General features: G+C 52.6%; 1 protein-coding gene across 2 annotated transcripts; it reads right to left on the reverse strand.

Moving 5' to 3' along the window:
* Positions 1-476: 476 nt before the first annotated feature.
* Positions 477-21,734, reverse strand: Pick1 (protein interacting with PRKCA 1). 2 transcript variants are annotated; one of them, XM_060389065.1, is made up of 13 exons: positions 21,488-21,734; positions 21,073-21,176; positions 20,089-20,200; positions 10,657-10,785; positions 9,293-9,359; positions 7,545-7,634; positions 5,056-5,109; positions 4,631-4,693; positions 3,836-3,969; positions 3,451-3,543; positions 2,551-2,601; positions 1,623-1,767; positions 477-1,219 (listed from the first exon to the last, which is right to left on the reverse strand). In XM_060389065.1, the coding sequence occupies exons 2-13, from the start codon at positions 21,111-21,113 to the stop codon at positions 948-950; spliced, it is 1,251 nt and encodes a 416-aa protein (XP_060245048.1). In that variant the 5' UTR covers positions 21,114-21,176; positions 21,488-21,734; the 3' UTR covers positions 477-947. The 2 variants fall into 2 exon arrangements, with proteins under 2 accessions (XP_060245048.1, XP_021519959.1); XM_021664284.2 differs by having other exon boundaries at positions 21,338-21,546.
* Between the last annotated feature and the right edge of the window lie 1,918 nt (positions 21,735-23,652).

The following is a 23,652-nucleotide window of genomic DNA, read 5'->3' on the forward strand; positions in this document are numbered from 1 at the left end:
CGAGATGGCCAGATCCCCTGTTCCAATGGGCACTTCAGAGTGAAGGCTGCGGTGTGTGCTGCACCCAGCCAGGCAAAGCATAGGGTGGCAGCGTCTCCCTCACGTCCCCTGAGCCCCAAACAGGTGCTCCTGGAGTAGTCTCCTCACTTGCATGACCCTGACCAGCCTTTGTTCAGGGTGAAGGGAGAACGCACAGCGACGCTGGAAGCAGTGGAGCAAGTGAGAGCCTAGGCTTTGGGGCCAGATTCTAGCTCAGCTCCCACTGTTCTTAAAATGCGTGGCGCTGAGCAAGCGGCTACCCTGAGCCTCTCGACCCTAGACACTATGGGAACAAGAGCGCTGCTTACGTAGGTGCTGCGAGAGATGATGGACACAGATGGAACTGCCTAAGCCTTGTGTCCCGCCCTCCTCCGTGACCCCCGAGGCAGCTGAGGTCTGGCTGCAGAGGGTCTGAGCCATTGCAAGGAGGCCATTCATTTCTGTCTGGGTTTCTGTTTATTCAATCCAGGCCCAGCATCCAGCCCTTAAGGCTAAGCCAGGAACAAATAAATATAGGCTGCCGAGGTGTGCATGTGGACTGGGGGGCCGGCCTAGTGCACTAGCCCCGGCCTCAGATGTCCACCCGGCTCCCGTTCCCTGCAGGCTCGGCACCACGGTGCCCACAGGGACAGGTCCTGTGCTCTGGCTGCTCCAGCCCCTTCTCTTTTCTGTCCAAGGCCCAGCTCTCCCTCCAGCTGGGAGGTGGGAAGAGGGACGAGGGCCAGAGTCCAGGTCCCAGGCTGTGGCCTGGGTCACTGTGCGAGGACAGAGGAGCAGGGAGGCAGGCGCCCCGAGCCAGCAGGCCTTTATGCGCCACGACACGCCTTCGCTGTCCAACAGTGGCCCCGCCCCGCTCCCCGCTGCGGTCCTCCCGCTACCCTGCCCCCCAGGTCCACTTGAGGGGGCACTCAGGAGTCACACCAGCTTCCGCCCTTATCCACGGGCCCAGTAGCCCCACGTGCGTCCTTGGACACTTCCCTAGCTGCCCCGTCCTCCTCCTCCTCATCCTCGTCCTCTCCGTCGGTGAAGCCGCCCTGGTTAGGGCCGTAGGCTAGAGTGGTGTGTGCCAGGTCCACCTCGATGGGGAACACGTCGGCGTCCCGCAGCACCGCGTAGCAGTCCGTGTAGTATTTGGACATGGTGGACACGAAGCGCTGTAACTGGAACACGATGTCCTGGACTGGGGCAGAAGGTGAGCAGACAGACCTAGTGGCTATGGCTGCCTCCTATTAGGAAAGACCTGGAGCTGGCCTGGCCTCTCTGCTCGGATACCACCTAGGTGTTAGGCTTTCGGAAGGGTAGAAAGGGGCATGGCCATAGGCTTCCTGGCCCTGCCCAGCTGGTCACTCAGCCCTCCAAACTCCTCTCTCAGAAAACAGAGGACTCCTGAGTGAGTGGCTCGTGGACCCAAGCCCTGGCCCCAACCCAGCCAGGTTCTAGGTGGATTCCTGCAGGGCCTGGCCCTGGGATCTCTGGGCCTCATTTCTGATATGGGGCGGGAACAGCATCCACCCGGGGGCTAAGTGCCAGGAAAGGGCCCACTGGGTGGCGCGGGCCTCCAGAGCTCCAGATGCAGTCCTCACCGTGCTTTTGGTCCAGCAGCTCCATCTTCTCCAGCACATCTTTGCGCATCTGGGAGAAGCGGGCTCGAGCCTCCTGACGGCAGCGCAGGATCAGGCGGTACTCATAGTTGCCTGTGCTCACGCGGTATAGCGGCTCTCCTAGGGCCTGGGGCAGGCAAGCCTGTCAGTGCCCTTGGGCGGGCCTGGGCCTCCCAGGGACAGATGGGGCTGGAAGGCTGCAGGGCTGGCCCAGCTCACAGCTGTACCATGTGGGCTTTCAGATGCCCGCGATGAACAGAAGCTCAAAGCAGTGACTTTGGAGGGAGAAAAATCAACCAAAGAAACACGAACACAGAACACAGCTCACATGAAATAAATGAATATTGGTCAAAAGACGGACCCTGACTGCAAACAAATCACAAATTAGAAACAAAAACAACAACACAAAACAGCTAGAGGCTGGAGAGTGGCCCGGTGGCAGAGTACTCCTGCAGGGGCCTGGGTTCAGTTACGAGGACCCACTAGGTTGCTCACAACTGTCTGTAGCTTTAGTTACAACATGCTCTTCTGACCTCCACAGGCAGCAGCCAATCAAATGCACACATGCATAAACACACACACACCAGGCACCAGGAGGCAAAATGCATAAAAACAAAAACATCAACTTGTTTTTTTTAAATCAAAGCTTAGCTCAGAAGTGAAAATAGTCAGCTTCTTCCTAGAGGAACCTTAGAAACTTGGGGCACCTGGCCTAGAGCAGGCCTGGGGAGTCACCCCCTGGCAAACCAGCTGGTACTCCAAACCAGAGGAACTGGTAAGACAGCCTGACAGCCCCCTAGAGCCCAGCTAAGACCCCAGGACGCCCGACATTCCCAGTGCCTCGGGCAGCAGCAGAAGCGTGGGCACCCCAAGCCTCCCCGATACCACCCTAGGCCCCTTCGGTACTCACAATGCAGCTGTACTCCTCGTCGTCCATCTCCTTCACCTTTAGACAGTAGGACTGTATGGGACGAGATGGGTGAGGCCAGGAAGTCAGTGGCCAAGTTGCCCGGACTCCCATCCTCGTGTTTCCAGCTCCCCCTGCCATGCCTCCCTATGCCCTCGGGTCACCTGGGAACCTGGGCACACCAAGAGAGCAGCAGCCATATAAGCCACCTGGCTCTGGACCACCTGGGGAAGGCTGGAAGCAGGCACGGACGGAGGCCCCGCAAAGGGGCAGCAGGGGCATGAGGCACTCCTCTGGGAGGGTACAAAGGCCTGAAGGCTTGAGAAATCCAAAATCAGCCCAATTCAAGTCTCAGGAGATGCTCTGGGGATTGGAGGACGTGGCTCAGAGGCACAGCACTTGTCTGGCACCCATACAGCCTGGGTTCTATCTCCAGAATAGAAAACACCCCAAACCAAAAGATCCTGTGGGTGGGGGTGCTGGTGGGACAGAGAGCTTGGAAACTCCTTGAAGACATGCCGGCACAGGTCCAGTCAAAGCTCTAAGAAGAGCTGCAGCAAAATGCCTGACTAACACGTCCTTTTCTTAGCTTCTGTGACCATCAGATTACCATCTAGATTCTGAAGTATCATAGACCTAGCCTGAACTGCTGCTAGAGGGGACAAGCCCCAAGTAACGATAGGATGGGAGCTCTCCTCTCCCCAGGCTCTAGGCAGCTCGGAGCTCCTTGGTGCGAGAATGCAGAGTCGAGGCTACCCCTGATTCTCTAGCCAGGCCTTAATCCCACACTTCTGACTCAGCAGAGGTCCGGCCCCATCCTGCCTGCTGTGGCGTGGCTGGCTGCCTCAGGGCTGGCCTCCGGGTGGACTCACCCCAGCTGGCCAGACCCTGTAGGCCACTCACCAAGTACTCGAACTTCACATCCAGGTACTTCTTGATGGTGAGGCGCGTGTCAGGGATGGCTTTATTGAGGTATGTGTTCAGGTCTGTCAGCATCTGGGAGGGTGGGGACAAACGGCACTGGTGTGTCACCCCTTTCCGGGGTATTAGCTGAAGGGGCATGTGTCAAGGTTAGAAGACTACGTCAGGCAAGGGCACATTGTGGTCCAGCGGCAGAGCAGTGGATCTTGAGGTCAACAGGGACCCAGGCAGGCACAGTGACTGAGGGAGGGATGCCCACTGGGGTGACCAAGCTAGTGTCTGCACCTGACTCCAGCCCAGAGCCCTCCTGTGCTAAGCTCTTCTCCTGCCCTGGCCAGAGCAGCATGCGGCGCTCTGAGGGACCCACCGGTTTGATGGTTTTCAGTAGCCGAATTCCAAACTTCTCAATGCTGCGGTGTGCATCGGCAAACTTCACGAATGCCTCACTCGCTGCTGGCTGCGGCTCCCGTACTCCAATCACAGAGAACACGTCCCCAAAGGCTGCATGACAAGTTTGCCTTGAAGTCCCCACTTGACCCAAAAAGAAGTCAGGGGTCTGACTAGGACAGGACAGAGGCCTGACTAGCAGAAAGCCAAGGTCTTCTGGGGTCTGCATCCAAAGGGGGTACATCCTCCGGAGGCCCAGGCTATACTCCCAAGCAGCTGCACCCTCACTCTAGGCTTATGCTCCCACGAATCTAGCTTTTGTTCCCCCGAATGACCAGACAAAAGGCCGAGGGGAAATCTATGGCTTTCACACTAATCAAGAGCAGAGCACCAGGCTGAGAATCTGGACAGCTGAATTTAAACGCCAGCTCTTCGGCCCTGAGCTCTAGGCCCACTTCCTGTCTGGGTTCCTTTCCTGACCCGTACAATAGGGTGGTGTCACTCCTGCACACTGTGGGACTGAAAAGAGAACAAGATGAAGAGAGGCTGTGTACACTGTAAGTAGCAGTGAGACAGGCTGCATCCTCCAAGGCCAGCTGGACCAGATGCTCCCTGGCCACTGCCACAGCCTGGAGGGCAGGGCTGGGCACTGGCCTTAGCGTGGAGATGAGAAGGGCCCAGAGAAGAAGCTAGCCACACCTCAGTGTTAGGTGCTACTGAGCCCTGAGGGACAAGGGTTTGCAGGGCCACATGGCCTGTCTGGGAAAGCCATTACCCCGGTGCGTCTGTGACAGCTCATAAAAGGCTCGTAGGAGATTCTTGGTATGTTCCGTCATCCCTGTGGGAAGAGACACAAGTGACAGAAGACAGAGACCCAAGCCAGGGCTCCTATTGGTCCCTCGGCCTTGCAGCCTACCTGAGGTCCCCACTGGGCATTAGGTCCATAGGCTTTTCCCCAAGGTCTGGGAATGAAGGCTGAGTTGCCCTCTCTGTGGATCCCATGTGACAGGCAGCTGGGAATATGTATGACACAGCCTCTTAGGGGCTCTCTCCGGGAGTGTAGAAATTTGCAGGGGTGCCTGATATGGTGACCATTCCCAAAATTTTCGAGGGAGCCTCCCTACCCTGCTGCCACTCTAAAGAACAGGGTCCCCAGGGCACACCAGCATCAGGCGTTTCTTGGCCAGAACTCCTACCTACCTTTGTACAACTCGGCAGTCCGTTCCAGCTCCTCCAACCGCTTTACCAAGCCATCTGTGGAGATGAAGAACAGGGGCATCTGTGGGTTCAGCAAGCATGGGACGACAAGAGCCCAGCAAAGGCCAGGTGGCAGAGGGGACGGTATGAAGGCAAGCATGGCTCTGGGAAGCCTTGCCTGTCCCCGTCCTGCCAAAAACTATTAGATTACAATCCTAAAGCTAGCCATCAAGGTCTATTCTCTCATTGGGCCATTTCTTCCCCCTGAGGAAGAGGGCTTTTGGATTATGGCCAGGTCTGGCTGTGATAGTTGCACGGGACTGGTGTGGGGTATAGAAGAAATTCAGGAGGGCTTGGAGGAAGGGCTCACGCTACAAGAATTTGGTGATCACAGCCAATGGTCAAACAGGTTTTGACTAACACCTACTTCTCCAGGTCTGAAACATTCATTCTGCAGAGAAGTTCCTTACGTAGGAAGATACACAACTCAAAATGGCTTCAGGAAGTCCCTGAAACTGACCAGATTCACTTGACTCCTTGGCTGCCAGAGTATACACTGAAAGCTCAAGAGTGCCTCTCAGACTGAGCTAAGCTTCAGAAGACAGGGAAGACCAGCTTGCCTGGGAGAAGCAGAGACCAGCTGAGCTGCCTGGAAGAGGTTTAAGTTGCTTGGAAAGGACACTCTCCAACGTGCTGAGATGCCTGCAGTCTGTCAAGTGTGTTCCAGGTTCTGTGGGCTGTCACTCATGCTGGGTGGATTTTGGTAATGCAGCTGTCTTTGAGTCATTTCTGCTCCTGTAAGTAACCCTCACTCATGTTCCTGTAACCCCAATAAAACTCATTGGTTCACCATGTGGAACTTGGGTGGTATCCATACTTTGGTCTGTCGTGGGCCTCCTGAAGGGACTCTACCCAGCTCACGCATGGTAAAACATGGTTCTGGCAGGCCTTGCCCTTCTCCCTGAGTCCCTCTGCCTTGCCAAAAACTGTTAGATTACCTTCCTAAAGCTAGCCACCAAGGTCTATTACTTCCTCCTGAAGCTGACTACCAAGGTCCAGCTCTCAAAGTATTAAAGCCCAACAATCAAAGGCCCCCTTAGGCTCACCTAATTAACCAGTCCAATCCAAACTAAATACCTCATCCTAGGTCTGGGGAGCAACTGTGGTAAAACCAAGACCCAGGTCCTGCCTTTAGGGCTCCAAGTCCAGCAGAGGAGCCCCCCAACTGTGGATATATCCCCCAGCAGAGGAGCTCCCCACGTCTCAATACACCCCGCCTGTGGGGGCGAAGTCCACCTGGCATGGAGAACACCTGCAGCCACAGAGTCATCCTTCAGTGGGGCCAGGGACACTGACGGCTCCTGATGACCCCTGGCCCTTCTCCAGGCTGCACGTTGAGGGCAGGGACCACGTTGCCTAGTCACATAACTATGCTTGTCTAAGAGAGCCTGGCTCTCCTGGCTTTGGTGTGGAGTTTCAGGCAGGGTCTTCCGGGCAGGAGAAGAGGGGCCTGGCGCAGGCAGAAGCTTTTCTTGGGCGGGAGAAGCTGCTGTGTGAAGGGCTGGCAAGCGTAGGGGTGGAATGTACACCTCAGAGGTCTTCAGGAGGCCGTGGTGGCCCACAGCCGCTAGGTACTGGCTCCCTGGAGCATGAGCACGAGGCTAGCAGGCACAGTTGTTTTTAGCTGGGTCATGGGACATCATGACAGCTTCAGTTTTAGAAATCCTATTTGCAGCTAGGGAAATTGCAAGGTTCAGGGGAAACAACAACCAGTTCTAATTTCATCTCAATGCACGGTGACTACAGTAGCAAGGATTTATAGGCACCACAGGGCTGAAAATAGCAGCCGCCACTTTGTACCCTATTTGGAACGTGCTCAGGCCCCACCCCCACTCTCCCAGCCAATGAAGACCATGTGCCCGGCTGAGCCCACGGTTTATATGGGTATTTTTATCTTCCCGAGTACATGCATAGCACCGCTATTTATAAGCACAGGCTGGCGATGGCAGGAGCAGGACCTCGGGTTCCATTGGCCTCCTGGGGAGACAGCCAGTTCGTGTGTCTGAGTGTGTGTGTGTGTGTGTGTGTGTGTGTGTGTGTGTAAAGTGCCTGCACATGGCTTCTCTGAGCACAGGCACAGGAAGTGGAGACAGGGCAGCAGCGCCACCTCCTGGTCAAGAGCGGGGCTGAGATGGACGGCACAGGAACAGGACAAGTGTGTGAGTGTGTGGGGAGCATGGGGGCAATGGAGTGGGACTCACCCTGGCCAGGCACCCAAGCTGGACAGGAGCACCTATCTTCCCAAGTCTATTTCGACCCCAGCCCCTGGCAGTGCCCTAAAAACCCACTGCCGACAGTTGTGATAGCTCTTGGGGAGCCGAAGAGGACCCCACGGACACAGAGCTGTGACTCAGCTGTGCACACTGAGGCAGGTGGACGCTATCAGGGCAGCTGCAGGCACAGCTGGGCCAGGGGGTGGAAGGACGACTTACCATTGCACAGGATGGCACGGCTTAGGCCCAGGGCATCAGCTGTGCCTGAACTCATGTTCTCCACCAGCCGGTGCTTGACTTTCTTCAACACTGGGGCAAGAGAGAAAGGGCCAGTGAGTTTGCTGCTGGCCGGGCCATCTAGGCACTGGGCCTCATCAAACTGCCTCAGTGAGTGTGGCAGCATGAGAATAAGACTAATCTAGGGTTGGTGCTTGCAGCAGTTAAAAGCAGAAGCTCTCTTAGCTCCTTGTCCTATTCACCCCCACCCCAGAGCAGCTGGACAGGTAAGCATGGAGTGCTCAGCACAAGGACTGAGACCTGCTCCCTGCTCCTGGTGTCAGTGAGAGCCCAGAGCTTTTCCACTCTAAGCACTGGGGGACAGGCCAGACAGAGGAGCCCTGTCCCTTCTCTTTCCCCCAGCATGTGAGATGAGCTGGGTGAAGGCCAGTGCTCTGGAGGTGGGTTCTCACAGCGGTTAGGCACCATTAAGTGCTACTGGCTGGTCACTGCATGTAACCAGCTAAGGTCTGAGAACTGGTCCTGGGCTGGAATCAAAGTGCCCAATAGCAAGAATGTAAGACCGGGCATGGTGGCACACACCTTTAATCCCAGTACTCAGGAGGCAAAGGCAGGCAGACCTCTGAGTTCAAAGCCAGCCTGGTGAGTTCCAGGATAGGCGGGGCTACTTAGAGGAACCACTGGCGAACTCATTTATCCCTAGCCTCTACTCTACAGGGCTGAGGGCCTGTAGTTGGTGTGGGTTTATCTGGGTGTCCTGCCAGGAGACTGCCAAGCCTTTGTGCCTCTCGCTTTGCCATGTGGCTGATCCAGAGGGGCGGGCAGCTAACTATTGCTGTCTCAAGGCTTCTACAGAAGTGGGATCCCACCCTTCTAGCCACAGGCAATTTGCCAAAAAGCACACTGTGGTGGTTGGAATAGGTATGGCCCCTAAAGACTCATGCGTTTGAACGCTTGGACCGTAGACAGTAGTACTATGAGGAGGTGCGGCCTTGGTGGAAGAAGTGAGCTGCTTTGGGAATGTACTTGGAGGTCTCCTATGCTCAGGTTAGGCCCAGTGTAGTACATGGTCTCCTGCTGCCTGTGGATCAAGATGTAAGCTCTCAGCTCCTCCAGCGCCATCTCTGCCTGCAGGCTGCCATGCTTCCCTCCAGGATAATGGACTAAACCTCTGGAACTGTAAGCCAGCCCCAATTAAATGTTTTCCTCTACAAGAGTTGCCTTGGTTGGGGGCTGGAGAGATGGCTCAGCGGTAAAGAACACTGGCTGCTCTTCCAGGGGACCTGTGTTCAATTCCCAGTACCCACATAACAGCTCACAGCTGTCTGTAATTCCAGTTCTAGATCTGACACCCTCAGACAGACATACATGCAGACAAAACACCAACACACATAAAATAAAAATAAATTACTAAAACAAACAAAAAAGAGTTGCCTTGCTATTTCTTCATGCTATTGCTTCACAGCAATATACCCTAAGGTCCAGTTTGCACCCTAGTTCTTCCTGGGAGTACACCACAGGAAAGGCCACAGAGGAGAGGCATTATAGGTGGGAATGACACACAGGTCAAGGTCTGGTAGTGGAGGGTGTAAACCACAGGGCAGTGGGATGCCGGGCCTGGGGCCTGCGACTAGCTACAGGGGGAAGCACCTGGTTCCTCCCAGCCTTTCGGATCAGCTTGGACAGAAAAAGCCAGAGCCCATGGCACATGCTGCTCCGGCCTGGCTTACCGATGTCCAGGGACATGCCCTGCTTAGGGTCCGCCTGCAGCTTGTTGTAATGGATGGTCACCTCCCCCTGCAAGAGCAGCACAGACAATCAGGACAGTGGCTCCCAGCCTCCAGACCTTCCCAGAGACTGCTTTCTACGCATCTGGTGCTAGAACACAAACCAGGAGGAGAGAAGCAGGCCTTCTCGTGGAGCCCAGTCCAGCACGAGAGCTGAGGCAACTTGGTGATTCACTTAGTCCCACGCTCTGGTGACTGCTCGGGGAGGGCACCTGACCATGGGAGGCCACCACAGTCACTCCAGTCCTTACAAGCCGAAGGCCTCTGAGACTGCAGCTGGGTCTACTCATAGCAAATTTGAACTAAAAATTTGCACCCGCAGCACAGATGAAGCGAGCTGACACGGCCAGCCGGCGGCAGGGTGTAAAGGACTCCCTTGGGACTGACATGGCCCTGAGCTCTGAGTCCTCCTTGGTCTGCCTGGTGCCTAATGGGGCACTAGGAGGGGCTACAGAAGTAACCCTGTCCTCAGTGAGGACTAAGTGCCAGGGTGACTTGGGAACAGGACAAGGGTATGACAGAGGAAGCCAAGGTGGTGTCTGAGTGGATAGTGGGTACTAGTCCTGGGGTCTTGAAGGATGGCAATGGGAAGGAGACAGCACTGGGCTGGCTGCGGTTTACAGTCTCGGGCTCTGAGCCCAAGTCTACACAAGCTGGCTCCCACCCTTGCCTCTGGGACTGCCGTCTGTGGCTTCACTCTCCCTCACACAGCTCGCTCACCAGCTTTCCCAAGGGTCCCCAGTGGCTGAACTGCTGGGGAACAGCAAAAAGCCCATGCTTGCTTTGTGAATGACAAGGACATGGCATAGAGCCAGGGTCTCGGTAGAACCTGGTCTGGGGAGCGAGCAGGTTGGAAGGCATGTGGGCTGCATCCGGCCTGGAAATGCCTGAGCTCAGAGTTCTCCATAGCCTGAAGTCCCTAGGGAACTTGGAAAGCAGTCCCTCCCACAAAACTCTAGGATAAACATGGCCCAGCTGTGGTCACGAGAGTCCACTGACCCAGTGAGGTCACTGTTGATATCTAGCTGCCTCTGCAGTGGCAACCAGGGACATCACAGCTTGCCTGAATGTTCAGCAGCTCTGGGAGCTTAGAGGATCCCAGAACAAGCCCCCAAATACTCAGCATTTTAATGAGGGTCCAAGGGGTCCAGGAGACTGGAGTGTGCCCCTCGTACTGCTATAGAAGAAGCAGACAGTGAGCCCTAAGCCTGCTAGGCCCCTGGCAGCCTGGGAGGCTCAGCACGGACCTGAGAGCGTCTGCCTCACATTCCAGAGCAAGCGTCCAGCTACTCCCATAGAGGTCTTACCTTCACCTCCTGAATCATCTTCGCCACCTCTACCTTGGTTTTTCCTTTGATTGACCTGCCATTAACCCCAGTGATCTCATCACCAGCTGCCACCGTGCCGTCCAAGGCTGCAGGCGTGTTGTCGAATACCTGCAGATGTGTAGGAAGGTGGGGACAATGGAGTGGAACTTGGGACCTGAGCAGGCCCTCCCTCTGCCTCAGCCAGTCCCAGCAGCAGCAAGAGGAAAAGTCCCCATTCTTGGGAAGGGGACAAAAGACAGGCTGTAAACCCCAACAGGTGACACTTCTGTAATGGCAAATAAGGTGGCCCTCACAGCTCTCACACCTGTCTCTCCACTACCACTACCTCTCTGGTTTTCCAACCGTGTTTCTCCAACACCTCCTTTGGTCTCTGAAGAACAGCCCAGGGCTGCTCTGAGCAAGGGCTTATGCCTGGGAGCCCTTTCCCCAGGCTCCTTTAACTTGTGCTCACTGGCTGGGAGGTGGTGTTTCTGTCAAAGGTGAGTGGTTTACTGATGACAGCAGGAGAAGGCTGGCTATGAAGTACACACAGACCTGGGGACACAGACACAGACGGGGGCACTCTCAGACATGGGGACACACACACAGATGCGGGGGCACACAGACACAGATTTGGGGGCCTCATACAGATGGAGCAGTGCAAACTGGGCCTGAGAGTAACCACCAAAACAGCAAACTGACCCACAGAGGTTGGGCACCTTCAGATGTTCTGGTTTTGTTTTGTTTTTTTGAGACGGGGTTTCTCTGTGTAGCCCTGGCTGTCCTGGACTTGCTTTGTAGCCCAGAGTGGCCTCAAACTCACAGAGATCTGCTCACCTCTGCCTCCCCAAGGGCTGAGACTCCAGGCGAGCACCTCTGCACCCGGCTCCTTCAGTTGACTTTAAAAACAGGGTCTTACTTTGTAGCGCAGATTTTGGCCTTTAATTAGCAAACTTGCCTCCTCAGCCTCCCAATAAAAGGAAGATGAGCCACCATGTCTGACTCCTGTGTTACTTTTAGTTTCTAAATTTTCTAAAAATGCCATGTCTGTAGTACACGTCAGTTACAAGGGAAAGTGAAGTAACTGAAGTAAACCTCTATCAACATTCAGATCACATTCCAACCGCTACAAGCGGTGATGCGAAGACAATGGAACTATGGACGATGCCGACAAGAGCAGACACAGCAAGAGAGAGGAGAAAGCGGCTGCTGCAGGCGCGCTCTGCTCTCAGGATGTCAAAGGTGTGCGCTCCTGCGCTAGTCCTGCCATGAAATATGATGCAAGCAAAGTGAGAGCTTCCTCCCTTTAAGTTTCCTGAAGTTTCTGTCACTGCAGTGATTAAGCTCAACACAGAAAATGGGGACTAGAGAGGTGAGGTCGCTGTCATGACTAAGCATGACCATATGGTCCTTAAGCTAAGCCTGGTTTGCAGAAATTTAGGTATACTGGGAGGTGCAGGCTAGAGAAGCCCCAGATGTGGGCAGCCGTGGCGGGAGCTCAGGAACACAGACTGGCAGCAGCCAGGTGGACATGAAGACTGCTCAGACTTCAGATGTGATCAAGGCCTCTACCGAGAACTACTTCATCCTGGGAAAGAATTTATCCACATTTGTTCTGTCCTGACACTTCGTGGGCTGAGCTTCAGGTGGTGGACTGACTGTCTAGTGCAGGGTATTTCAAGTCAGCTCACGATTCCAGCTGTGTTGTGGATGTCGCTGGCTATATGAGTCAGGTTTACAATAAAGTGTTACCTGCAGAGCAGGTCTGGAAAACCTGCCCAGAAAATAAGCTGGAGTTAAGCCAAGGACCTATAGAAGGGTGGCACTTAAAAGATTCTGGTGTTGGGTCTGGAGATGACCCAAACATTAAAAGCACTGGCTGCTCTTCCAGAGGTCCTGAGTTCAACTCCCAGCAACCACATGGTGGCTCACAACCATCTATAATGCAATCTGATGCCCTCTTCTGACATGCAGGTGCATATGCAGACACAACATTGTTTACATTAAAAAAAAAAAAAGATTCTATTGTCAGTCTGGATGTGCTGGTATACACCTTTAATCCAAGCACTGAGGCACCAGCCAGAACGACAGGGAGAAGCTGCCATTAAGAAGTTGGGAAAGAAAGGGTGATATCTCAGGTACTGGCTGGACCCCATATGTGCTGGCTGGTTTTATGCCAACTTGACACAAGCTAGTTATCTGAAAAGAGGACACCTCATTGATAAAAAACGCTTCCAGAAGACTGGGCTGTAGGTGAGCCTGTAGCGCAGTGGCTCTGCCCGTGGGCAGCCACCCTTTTGGCGGGTCACCAGATAGTCTACATTTCAGATACTCACACTATAATTCCCAACAGTGGCAGCAACTTAGAGCTATGAAGTAGCAACAAGATGATTTTATGGTTGGGGTCACCACAACCTGAGGAGCTGCATTAAAAGGCCACAGCATTAGGAAGGTTGAGAGCCACTGCTGTAGGACATTTTCTTAGTGAGGGATGTGGGAGGGCCCAGGCCATTCTAGGTGTTGCTGCCCCCTGGGCTGGTGGCCCTGGGTCCTCTAAGAAAGGCTGAGCAAGCCATGGGGAGCAAGGCAGTAAGCAGGATCCTTCCGTGGCTTCTGCATCAGCTCCTGCTCTGTTTGAGTCCCTGTCCTGACTGTATTCAGTGGTGGACACTGAAGGGGAATATTTGCCTAATAAACCCTTTCCTCCCTAAGCTGCTTTGGCCACTGTGCTTTATCTCAGCAACAGTAAACCTAAGATGCCATCCTCGGCAGGTCAAGAGTATAAAAGTTTCAGTCATTTGAAAGGTTTTGCTTAAGAAGGAAACCCAGCGCCCTCCTGGCAAGCACTTCCCAGGGAAGCGTGGTCGTTGGACTTGGTGTCTGGTGTCATCCTCACAATGCTGGCTTTGTAGGTTTATATCATGCAACAGGGACCCATGGAAGCTTTCAAAGGGAAGCCTGGCCACTGGGACAGGATGGGGATGCCTGCAGGCAAAGCCCGAGAGGGTGGTTGTAAAAGTGTAGGGGTCAAGCTTTAGATACAGTGGAGACCCGGATGTTAAAGACACAGTCTGCCGAGGACAGTTCCAGGCAGTAAGCATAGAACCTCAGAAAGAAGCCCTGTGGGCTACAAGCGGCAAGGCTGTAGGGGCAAGACTGCCCAGGGCCTGCAGAGTGCGCCTCATGCCACCACGTGCCAGATGCCAGCTGTAAAGCTGCAGGCCCTAACGCTCGCCCTGCTAATTTACTGCCTCTCCTGCTGCGTGTCTCCCTTCTGAAACAGGGGTTTACGCTGGGATACTGTCTCTCAGGAGCATGGGAACTGGATTTTTATTCACTTTTATGGAAGCTCACAGATAAGGGTTTACCTTTCATCTCAGAGGAGACTTTGAACTTGGGTTTTTTTGTTTGGTTTTTAGAACAATATTAAGCCAGAAGGTGCTGAGGCATGCTTTTAATCCCAGCAATGGGGGACTGATGAAGTCAGGGATCTCTGTGAGTTCCAGGCCAGCCAGGGTTATACTCAGAAGCCCTATCTTAAGACAAGAATAAAAAAAAAAAAAAAGGGGCTTTGCACGTGCCCAGAATCCCAGCACTGGGGAGATACAGGCAGAGGATCAGGGTTTCAACGTCATCCTCAGCTAATGGTAAGTTCAAAAGGTCAGACTGGGCTCAGAAACCTGGTCCAAAACAAAGCAAGGGTCATCAAGACAGCTTAGAAGGTAATGGCACTTGCTGCCATGCTTGAGGACCTAACATGGCAGGAGAGCACTACCTCCTATAAGCTGTCCTCATGTGCCATGGCGTGTATGCACACGTGCCCAGACATACACACACAATAGACATGTTACAAACACAAACGAGACTATGGGGATCTTTAGAGACAGCTAATACATTTAGATACATTTGGCATTGTAAGGAGAATAGGAACCTTTCAGGGGCCAGAGAGGGTGCCGTGGTTTAAGAGGTCAAGATCTCGACAGTCCACTTGATGGGGCTGAGAAGAGCACCCTGCTGTCCCACGGTGTCCCAGGAATCCCAAGGGCCTATTTTGTGTCTGTGAGTATGTTCCCAGAAAGGACTGAGAGAGGCACGAGAATGCCGGGCGGCGCCATTCCCCTAGGCTGGAGCTGGATGGAGCACCATGGAAAGGAGAAAGGCAGCCGGCACAGCGCACACACGCTCCTGTTCTCTGTGTGCCTCTGAGGTGACTGCTCAGCCAAGACAAATGCCTCCCTTAACTGTTCCTTCCGGGCATCTGGCCATAGCAGTGAGCACAGTGGTCCATGTTCACAGATGCGAAGATGTGACAGTAAGACGTCAGTACTTTCTGCCGCAATCTGTAGACTCAGTGCTCCCTGACAGAAGCCCGGGGACATTTTTAGAGACTGCGTTTCTCTGGGTCGCTCTGTCTGTCCTAGATCTCTCTCTGTAGAGCAGCTAACCTTGAACTCAGAGATCCGCCTGTCTCTGCTTCCTGAGCTTTAGGATTAAAGTTGTGCACCACCACACTGTCATAGTCAGAAAAACTCTGAAGCTCTAAATCCTAAGAGTCTTATCTTAGGGTCAGAAAATCAAGGAACTTCAAAAGGCCAAAATAATCTTGAGGAAGAATAATAAAGCTGGGAGACTCATACTTCCTGATTTCAAATTTTCCTGCAAAGCTAGAATCATCAGAAAAGTGTGGCACTGGCAGAGGGGACTAGAGAGCTTGAAAGACACCCCTTGAACATTCGGACAAGTGATTGGCAAGAGTGCTAGGGACAGCCAAAGGACGAAGGTCAGCCTAGAAAAAGCCGTACCCACGGGCAGGGATACAGAAACTTACCTCCAAACAGGGCAAAAGGAAACCACAACAAGATAAATTCTAACCTCACGCTAAGCAACATACATCCCCACTTCCACTTACAAGTGTACTTAGAATAATCAAAGCCACAGAGACAGAGAGGAGCATGGGAGCCACAGGTGCTGAGGATGGAGAGTCAGTGAGTTCACCCCCAGTTTCAGTTTTCAAAGATGATGAGTTCTGAACTGGACAGTGGGGATGGACGCACCATATGGTAAGAAAAATTTAATGCCACCTAAGAATGGTTAAAAATAATAAGTTCTGTGAAATGTGTAATTATGACAATTTGAAAACAAATAAAAAGAGGCAATAAGGGCTGGAGAGATGGCTCAGTGGTTAAGAGCACTGTCTGTTCTTCCAAAGGTCATGAGTTCAATTCCCGGCAACCACATGGTGGCTCACAACCATCTACAATGTGAACTGATTCCCTCTTCTGGCAGGTGAAAATGCAGATAGAACACTCATGTACATAAAATAAATTAACTAAAAAAAAAAAAAAAAAAGAGGCAATAAGAACCACACAGGGCAGGATGCCATCCAAGAGTTACTAGAGAGGCCCAGGTGTCCTGATGCCACGTCCTGAAGACCCAGCACATCCACAAACACAGCTGTGCCAGCAGCTGTCACCCTGACTCCTGGGAGGTGGGGATGACCAACCCCTCAAAGGCTTGAGGGATGAGAGTAAGACAAACATAAGCAAAGGTCCTAATAAGACAGACACAATGCTCAGGACAGTGGAGAATGGAATGACACCAAACTTCTAACCACGGTCACCCCGAGTGAGACCCATGCTCAGTAGGTAAGGGGCTTGCCACCAAGCCTGAGTTCAATGTCCCCAGACTCACGTGGTGGAAGGAGAGAACCAAGCCCACAGGCTGGCCTCTAGCCTACACATGCACCATGACACACTGACTGATTAGGGGTTTTGACTAATTGATTTTTTGAGACAGGGTCTCTCTCTACATAGTCCAGGCTGTCCTATAATTCACTATGAAGACCAAGATGGCCTCAAACTCACAATCTGCTTGCCTCTGCCTCATGAGTGCTGGGATTAAAGGTGGGGGCCACCAAGCCCAGCCTTAAAATCTTTGTTTACGTAAAGAACAAAAATTAGGAGTAGAAAGATGGCTCAGAGGTTAAGAGCACTTGCAAAGACCTGAGTTCTGCTTCACAACCATCTGCAACTCCAGTTGACTCTGACGCCCTCTGCTGACCTCCACAGGCACCAAGCATGCATTGGTGCACAGACGTTGCATGCAGGCAAAGCCCTCACACAATAAAATAATCTAAAAAAGCACATAGACATTTTTCAAAATTTCTAATTGAAATTTATTTCCAAGCTAGTACTATTTTCTAAGGACTGGGGGTGGACCCATGGCCCGAGTGGGCATGTGCCCTACCACGGAGCCACCCCAGCCCTTCGACCTTTACTCCTGAACTTGAGATCATGTTAACTTTGAGGGATAAGGGGAGGACACTGACAAGGAAGAAAAAAAGAGGCCTCCAGAATATACACTGTCCATCTACCCTCCCTCAGGAAGCCAGAGGACACGATCCATCCAGATGGGGATGAAGCCAAGAAGGGACCCTGGAGATGAGAAATGAAGAGCAGAGGTCCTCCGGGGGTTATGTTGAGAATAGATGACAGCCTGGACAAGGAAAGTCTGACTGTGAAAGGTCTACTAGAAAGCAAGACGCTCACCGAGGGGCAAACAGCAGGGAATACCAAAGGAAAACATGGGCTGAACATGGCAGCACATGCCGGTAAGCCATGCACTTAGAGGTAGAAGCTGGAGGATCAGTAGTTCAAGGCCAGCTTCAGCTACATGGAGAATCTGAGGACAACAAAGGCTACATGAGACTCCATCTCAAAAGGTACTGGCCACTCTTCCAGAGGACCTGGGTTTGAATCCCAGCACCCACATGGTGGTTCCCAACTATCTTTAACTATAGTCACAGGGGATCTGATGCCCTCTTCTGGTCCCCCCAGGCACCAGGCATGCATGTCCTGCACAGAATATATGCACGTAAAACACCCATACACACAAAGATAAATAAACTAAAAAAAAAAGAAAGACAGATACCAGTTCATCAGAAAGTTTAACACAAGTGCTACAGAACGGTGGGGCTTGTTTCTGTCCCTTCTTTATCCCCTGAGCCTCCAAAGAGCTGTGCAGGGATTTGGAAAGTGTCCTGAACATTACCTGTGGTGCTAAGACCTAGTTAAGACAGTAACTGTTACTTGGAGATTTGTGGTTTTAGAAGAGAGCTGAACTCTCTATCCCCTGAACTATGAAAAAGTGATAAATCAAGAAGACACACAGAACAGGAGGGCTGAGAGATGGCTCAGCAATTGAGTCCGCTGTGTTCCTGCAGAAGACCCAAGTCACTAAAGTCTGTGAGTTCAGCTTCAGAGGGATCTGACCCCCTGTTCTGCATGGACATCTATGCTCAAGCACACAGACGCAAACATGCACACATCACTAAAGGTAATAATAATAAACACAGCCAGGGAAAGTGGGAGCCGAATCTGAGCAGGGTGAGAGGGAGGGCAGGGACTGCTTTCAGACACAGGCCGTGGTGCACCTGACTGTGCAAATGAAACAAATCCCATTGTGTTATGATGCCGTTCATTCAAACAAACACGCCCCTTGGGAGTGAACAGACGGGGTGGAGGGAGTGGCACAGGGGCCAAGCAGGTACGTAGCCAGAAGGGACCTGGGAAAGGTCTCCCGCATACCGTCCAGGGAAGAGGCCAAATCACCCTCAAAGTAAGAGAGATGACCCCCCAGAGCCCCAATGCCCTGTCTGCCTCTGGGGCCTGCTCTGCTGGGTGTTCTAACAGCGTTGAGTCTGGATCCTTCCACGGCTACAGAAATGTCACCGAGGCCTCATGACAGGCCTGGCCCACTGGTGCACTGCAGTGGACAAACGGCCAGGGTGGCTTCCTTCTAGTAACTACTGCTACCCCACCACTAGCTTAACAGCTGAGGAAGGAGCAGCGGCCACTCAATGAGGCGTCCTAAGTTCCTGGCCCTGTGCTTTGCCATTCTGATGCATTTTCACAAGAACCCAAAGCCGTCCGTGCTTACATACTTTACTTGATTAATTTGCTTGGTTTTGTTTCTTTTGAAACAGGGTCTCATGTTTCCGAATTTTATTTTAAAACTTTCATGTGGAATGCATGTGTATCATATTTGCAGGGGCAGGAGGAAACCAGAAGACGACACCAGAGCCCATGGAACTTGAGTTGTAAGTGGTTCTGTACTGCCTGGTTGGAGCTGATACGGGTGAGGGAACCCAACCTGGGTTACATACTTTAAATCCTCACTTTCCAGATAAGAAAACTGAGGTGCAGAGTGGTTAGGAAACGCACTGGTGTGCAGGGATGTTGACATATGAACTTTGGCCACTACTTTCTTTTGTTTGCTTGCTGTGACAGGATCTCAAGTAGCCCACAATGGCCAAAAATTCATTCACTGCGAAGTCGAGCATGAATTCTACCTCCCAAGTGCAGAGATCACGGGTGCGTGCTGCCATGTCCAGCAAGGACATTATCTTCTCTAATTATTTATTTACTTATTTTATTTTTTTACGTGCACTGGAGTTTTGCCTGCAGGTATGTTCATATGAGAGTGTCATATCCCTTGGAACAGGAGTTACAGACGGTTGTGAACTGCCATATAGATGCTGGGAATTGAACCCGGGTCCTCTAGAGGAGCAGCCTGTGCTCTTAACCTCTGAGCCATCTCTCCAGCCCTGGACGTTATCATTTCAAAGCCTTCCCACTTCAGATGGCAAGCAGATTCATTCAAGACATTTTTACTGACTATCTGTTACATGCCCAGCAATAACCAGCACTAACTTTAGGTGGATGCGCGTGGTGCAAGGCCAAGAAGAGAACAAGCTGCAAGCGAGGAACAGGCAGAGAAGGAAGAGGAACAGAGACAGCCCCGCTTAGAGCACTGGGCAGTGTTGCTAAGACCAGACGTCAGAAAGAAGCAGGCTGGTGAGGTGGCTCGGCAGCGTGAGGCGTCTACCATGCAAGCCTAATGGCCTGATTTCAAACTTGGGGGCTCACAATAGAAAACAGACCACTGAGGGTTGTCCTTTAAACTCTGAATGTGGAATACAACATGAGGGAACCCATACACACATCCAACACACATACACAAGCAAATACCAATTGTAAAATTTTAAGAAACAGAAAAACGACCTTTGTCTGCTTACATATGCAGTTGTGTGTTTCTGTGCAATGTATATGTGTGTGCCAGTCAGTTACTTTTTGCTTTCATTCCTCAGGCACCAACCACTTTTTTGGAGGGGGTTGGGGGAGAAGTCTCTCTCTACAGCCTGGAACTCACCTCTTAGGTTAGACTGGCTGGCCAGCGAGGCTCAGGAATCCTCCTGCCTTCACCTCCCCAGCACCATGGGTATAGGAGCCACACGCCACATCAATTTTACCCAGGTGCCTGGGATTAAACTCTGCGGAGCTAGAGTTTTCAGAGTGGAGACACGAACCTCTTTCCGTCACACCCAAGAAGGAAATGTTTTACCTGCCCCCGCCTCCCAAGGGTGCCTCATACCTGGACAATATAGAGACAGGGACAGTACTGGGCCCCTCCTCCAATGCTGATTCCGATCAGGTTCTGAGCATCCTTCTGCAGGGTGACCTTCCCAGGCACAGTGGGGATTCCTCTGGGAAGAGAAGCAAGTGGCAGTGAAGTCTGGAGAAAGGATGACTGGAGAAAGGCTTCCATGCCCAGAAAGGCTCCAACATCACACACAAGTAGCCTCTTCCTCTCTTGGCCAGAAAGAGCAGTTTGTACCAGAATATGCTCAGGACTCATCAGCTGTAGGGTCAAAGCCCAGGGCTGCCAAAAACCTGCTGTGCGACTTAGGGCAGGCACTTTCTCGGCTTGTTTCCTTCACCCATAAACTGAAATGGGGCTCCCTGATCAGACCTTACAAGAATGCATGGGAGGTTCTACCTCCATCCTAGTCCAGAGGAGAAAACTCCTAGGAAACAAACTCCAAGATTCACAGGCGCCACCCTCATCTCCTTCTCAGGCACATGAAGGACATGACAACACCCTTCCTTTTAGAAGAAAGCTACTCAACTATCCTCCAGCCGTATTCCAGTTATGCTGCTCAGTTACCTTGACATTCACTAGCAATGATCTGAGGCGTGTCTGGTGGTGAAAAGGCTCAGGCTTGGTTACTGAAGACCCTTCTGCCAACAGGCAATGGCTGCTCACCCCTTACTAAGGACGGATGACACACAAGGCCATGAGATCAGCTCAGTCTGGGAGTACTTTCTAAGGGTCAGCCGAATTTGATTTTTGAAAGCACCTTTGGAATACCTTCCCAGACTCACGTGGGCTCACATGACCCAAATCCTGACTATCTGTTAACCTCTCACAACCTCCTACAAGTAATGAACTACTGATATGTCTGGCCCATCTCTACCTTCATACACTGAGAAGCAAAAGTGTTTAGAGCTAGGATACCCAAGGCCACGAGGGACCTGGGTCCCTTAGCTCCCAGGTCTTGGGGAAGGAAATACTCACAATTTGTCCTCCTCGATGTCATAGTCTAAGTCTGCAAACATGGTTCCAAGAGTTGGGGCCGAGAGGCTAACTGCCCAGCTCGGGAGGGGAATGGGAAACTGGGTCTGGGAGAGAAAAGAACACAAAGCTTCAGGGGAACTCAAGCGCCCAGATGCCAGCCCCAAGCTCCCACCCCTCCCCCATCCGGGGCAGCGGGCCTCTGGTTCTCCGCTCTGGACTGGGGTGGGGAGCCTTAGGCTGGAAGGTGGGGGCAGGTGTTTCTTACTTGGTACGCGGGAGGAACCCAGGCCAGGGCGATGGGCTCAGATTCCGGAGCCCGCCACACGGTCTCCAGACCCTTGGGAGCCGCTTCAGTCGCTCACCGACAGAGTCGGTCCCACAGCCGGGCTCGGGCCAGGCTGGCACCTGAACCCACCTGCCGTTCCACCTGGCGGCGACCGCGACTGTCACGTCACTTCCGGTAGGACGCGGAAGTCCCGCCTCTCCCTCTGGGTATTTGCCCCAATCCCCGCAGGCGATCTTTCTCTCTTCGCTCCTCGACTTTCTGAACCAGGAAAAAGAATAAGTGGGCAGAAGTTTACGGTTACTGTGAAAAAAGGGAAAAGGAAGGAAAGGTGCAAACATGCCCTCGGCCCCGGACCCCGCCCTTAGCCGTGCCGCCATCTTGGGGAGGGCAGGGCTCTTCCCGGCTTCCTCAGCGACACTCTGGGGACCACTCAGGCCCGGCGGTTGCCGGGGCAACGGAAGCATCCCGGGGCCGGCAAAGTTCAGGGAACTACAAACCTCAAGAGCTTGGCTTTCACATTTTCAGTACCGCTTCTGAGGAAAGCCCATGCCTCCTCTACTACAAAGCGCCAGGGCTGGAAGGTTCCCGCAAGATCCCAGTCTCACAAAGAAGGAAATGAAGTACCCGAGCGAGGGAGGAACTTTGTTCAGAGATACTTACAGTTGGCCGAAGATCCAGATCTTGGTCCTGAGACCCCTACCGCCAGTCTGGGGTCCCTTTTAACATCTGCGCTAAACTCGGAGCCACGGGAGGTATATTCAGTGGGATTTTTTTAATTTTTAAAATTATTTTTATTAATTACAGTTTATTCACTTTGTATCCCCCCTGTACTTCCCTCCCTCCTCCCCTCCCAATCCCACCCTCTCTCTTCCCCACCCGTGTCCCTCTCTCAGTCCACTGATAAGGGAAGTCATCCTTCCCTTCCCTCTGATCCTAGTCTATCAGGTCTCATCAGGAGTGGCTGCATTGTCTCCTTCTGTGGCCTGGTAAGGCTGCTCCCCTCTCAGGGGGAGGTGATCAAAGAGCAGGACAATCAGTTCATGTCAGAGACAGTCCCTGTCCCCATTATTATGGAGGCCACTTGGACAATGAACTGCCATAGGCTATCTCTGTGCAGGGGTTCCAGGCCATCTCCATGAGTGGTCCTTGGCTGGAGTATCAGTTTCAGAAAAGACCCCTGTGCCCAGACTTTTTGGATCTGCTGCTCTCCTTGTGGAGCTCCTGTCCTCTCCAAGTCTTACTGTCTCTCACTTCTTTCGTAAGATTCCCTGCACTCTGCCATTCAGTGGGCTTTTAAAGGACAGATTTGACTTGACTTTTCTGCATGTACCTCAGTTTCCCCACATACATTCTTTTAGCATTCAGTAAATGTTTCTGCGGAATTTTGGCCAAAGATCCCTCACACTGAACTTTCTTCCGTAGTCCTGAGGACCCTGACATCCTATTGGAAACACAGCCCCCATGTCCCCAAGGCTCAACAAACACCCATCTGTGCTTCCCTGCTGGGGGAGGTTCAGTCTTCATCTGCCCACCGACCTCTGCTGCCAGTGATTATGTCAGAGGGGTTCGCTGGGAACACAGTGCTAGCAACCATCTCATCCAGGCAGCGTGGGGCCAGTGTCCTTCCTCAGCTGGGGCCCAGGGTGTGTAGGAGGCACGGAGGTCCAACCGGGAATTTTAAACACACAGGGTTGTCATCTGAAGGGAGAAGTGTAGAGCCCGTTTTCTGCCCAGAAGCCTGGGAGCAAGCAGGTGTGGTTAATAGCTTGGTGACCTTTGCACTTATCGGTATGGTCACGACCACACCGGATTCTCCCCGACCATTGTCTTGAGCCTGCTTTCTCAGTTAATCTACAGCACCAGTCTTTATGGAAGCTGTCACTTGTACTTTACAAAGAGTTTCGATGTGGTCACGTCTTGAGCGTTGATGGACACGTTATCAAGTTACTCATAACCAGGAAACTTTTACCAAATTGTGCTGTGCTTAAATACGCCCAAAAGAAACTACTCAGAGTCAGACTCTCAAAAGTTTGAACCAAGGCCAGGTGGTGGTGGCACACCTTTTTAATCCCGGCACTTGCCAGGCAGAGGCAGACAGATCTCTGTGAGTTCAGGGCCAGCCTGGTCTACAGAGTGAGTTCCAGGACAGACAGGGCTGCAGAGAGAAACCCTGGCTTGCAAAATCCGAAAAAGAAAGAAAAAAAAAAGTCTGGACCAGTGCTGGCTATGGAGTTGAACCAAACTGCTGTCTTTCAGTCTCAGGGACTGATATATGCTGGCCTTGGTATTCCCAG

This window comes from Meriones unguiculatus, chromosome 8 (assembly GCF_030254825.1).
Source record: "Meriones unguiculatus strain TT.TT164.6M chromosome 8, Bangor_MerUng_6.1, whole genome shotgun sequence".
Lineage (NCBI taxonomy): Eukaryota > Metazoa > Chordata > Mammalia > Rodentia > Muridae > Meriones > Meriones unguiculatus.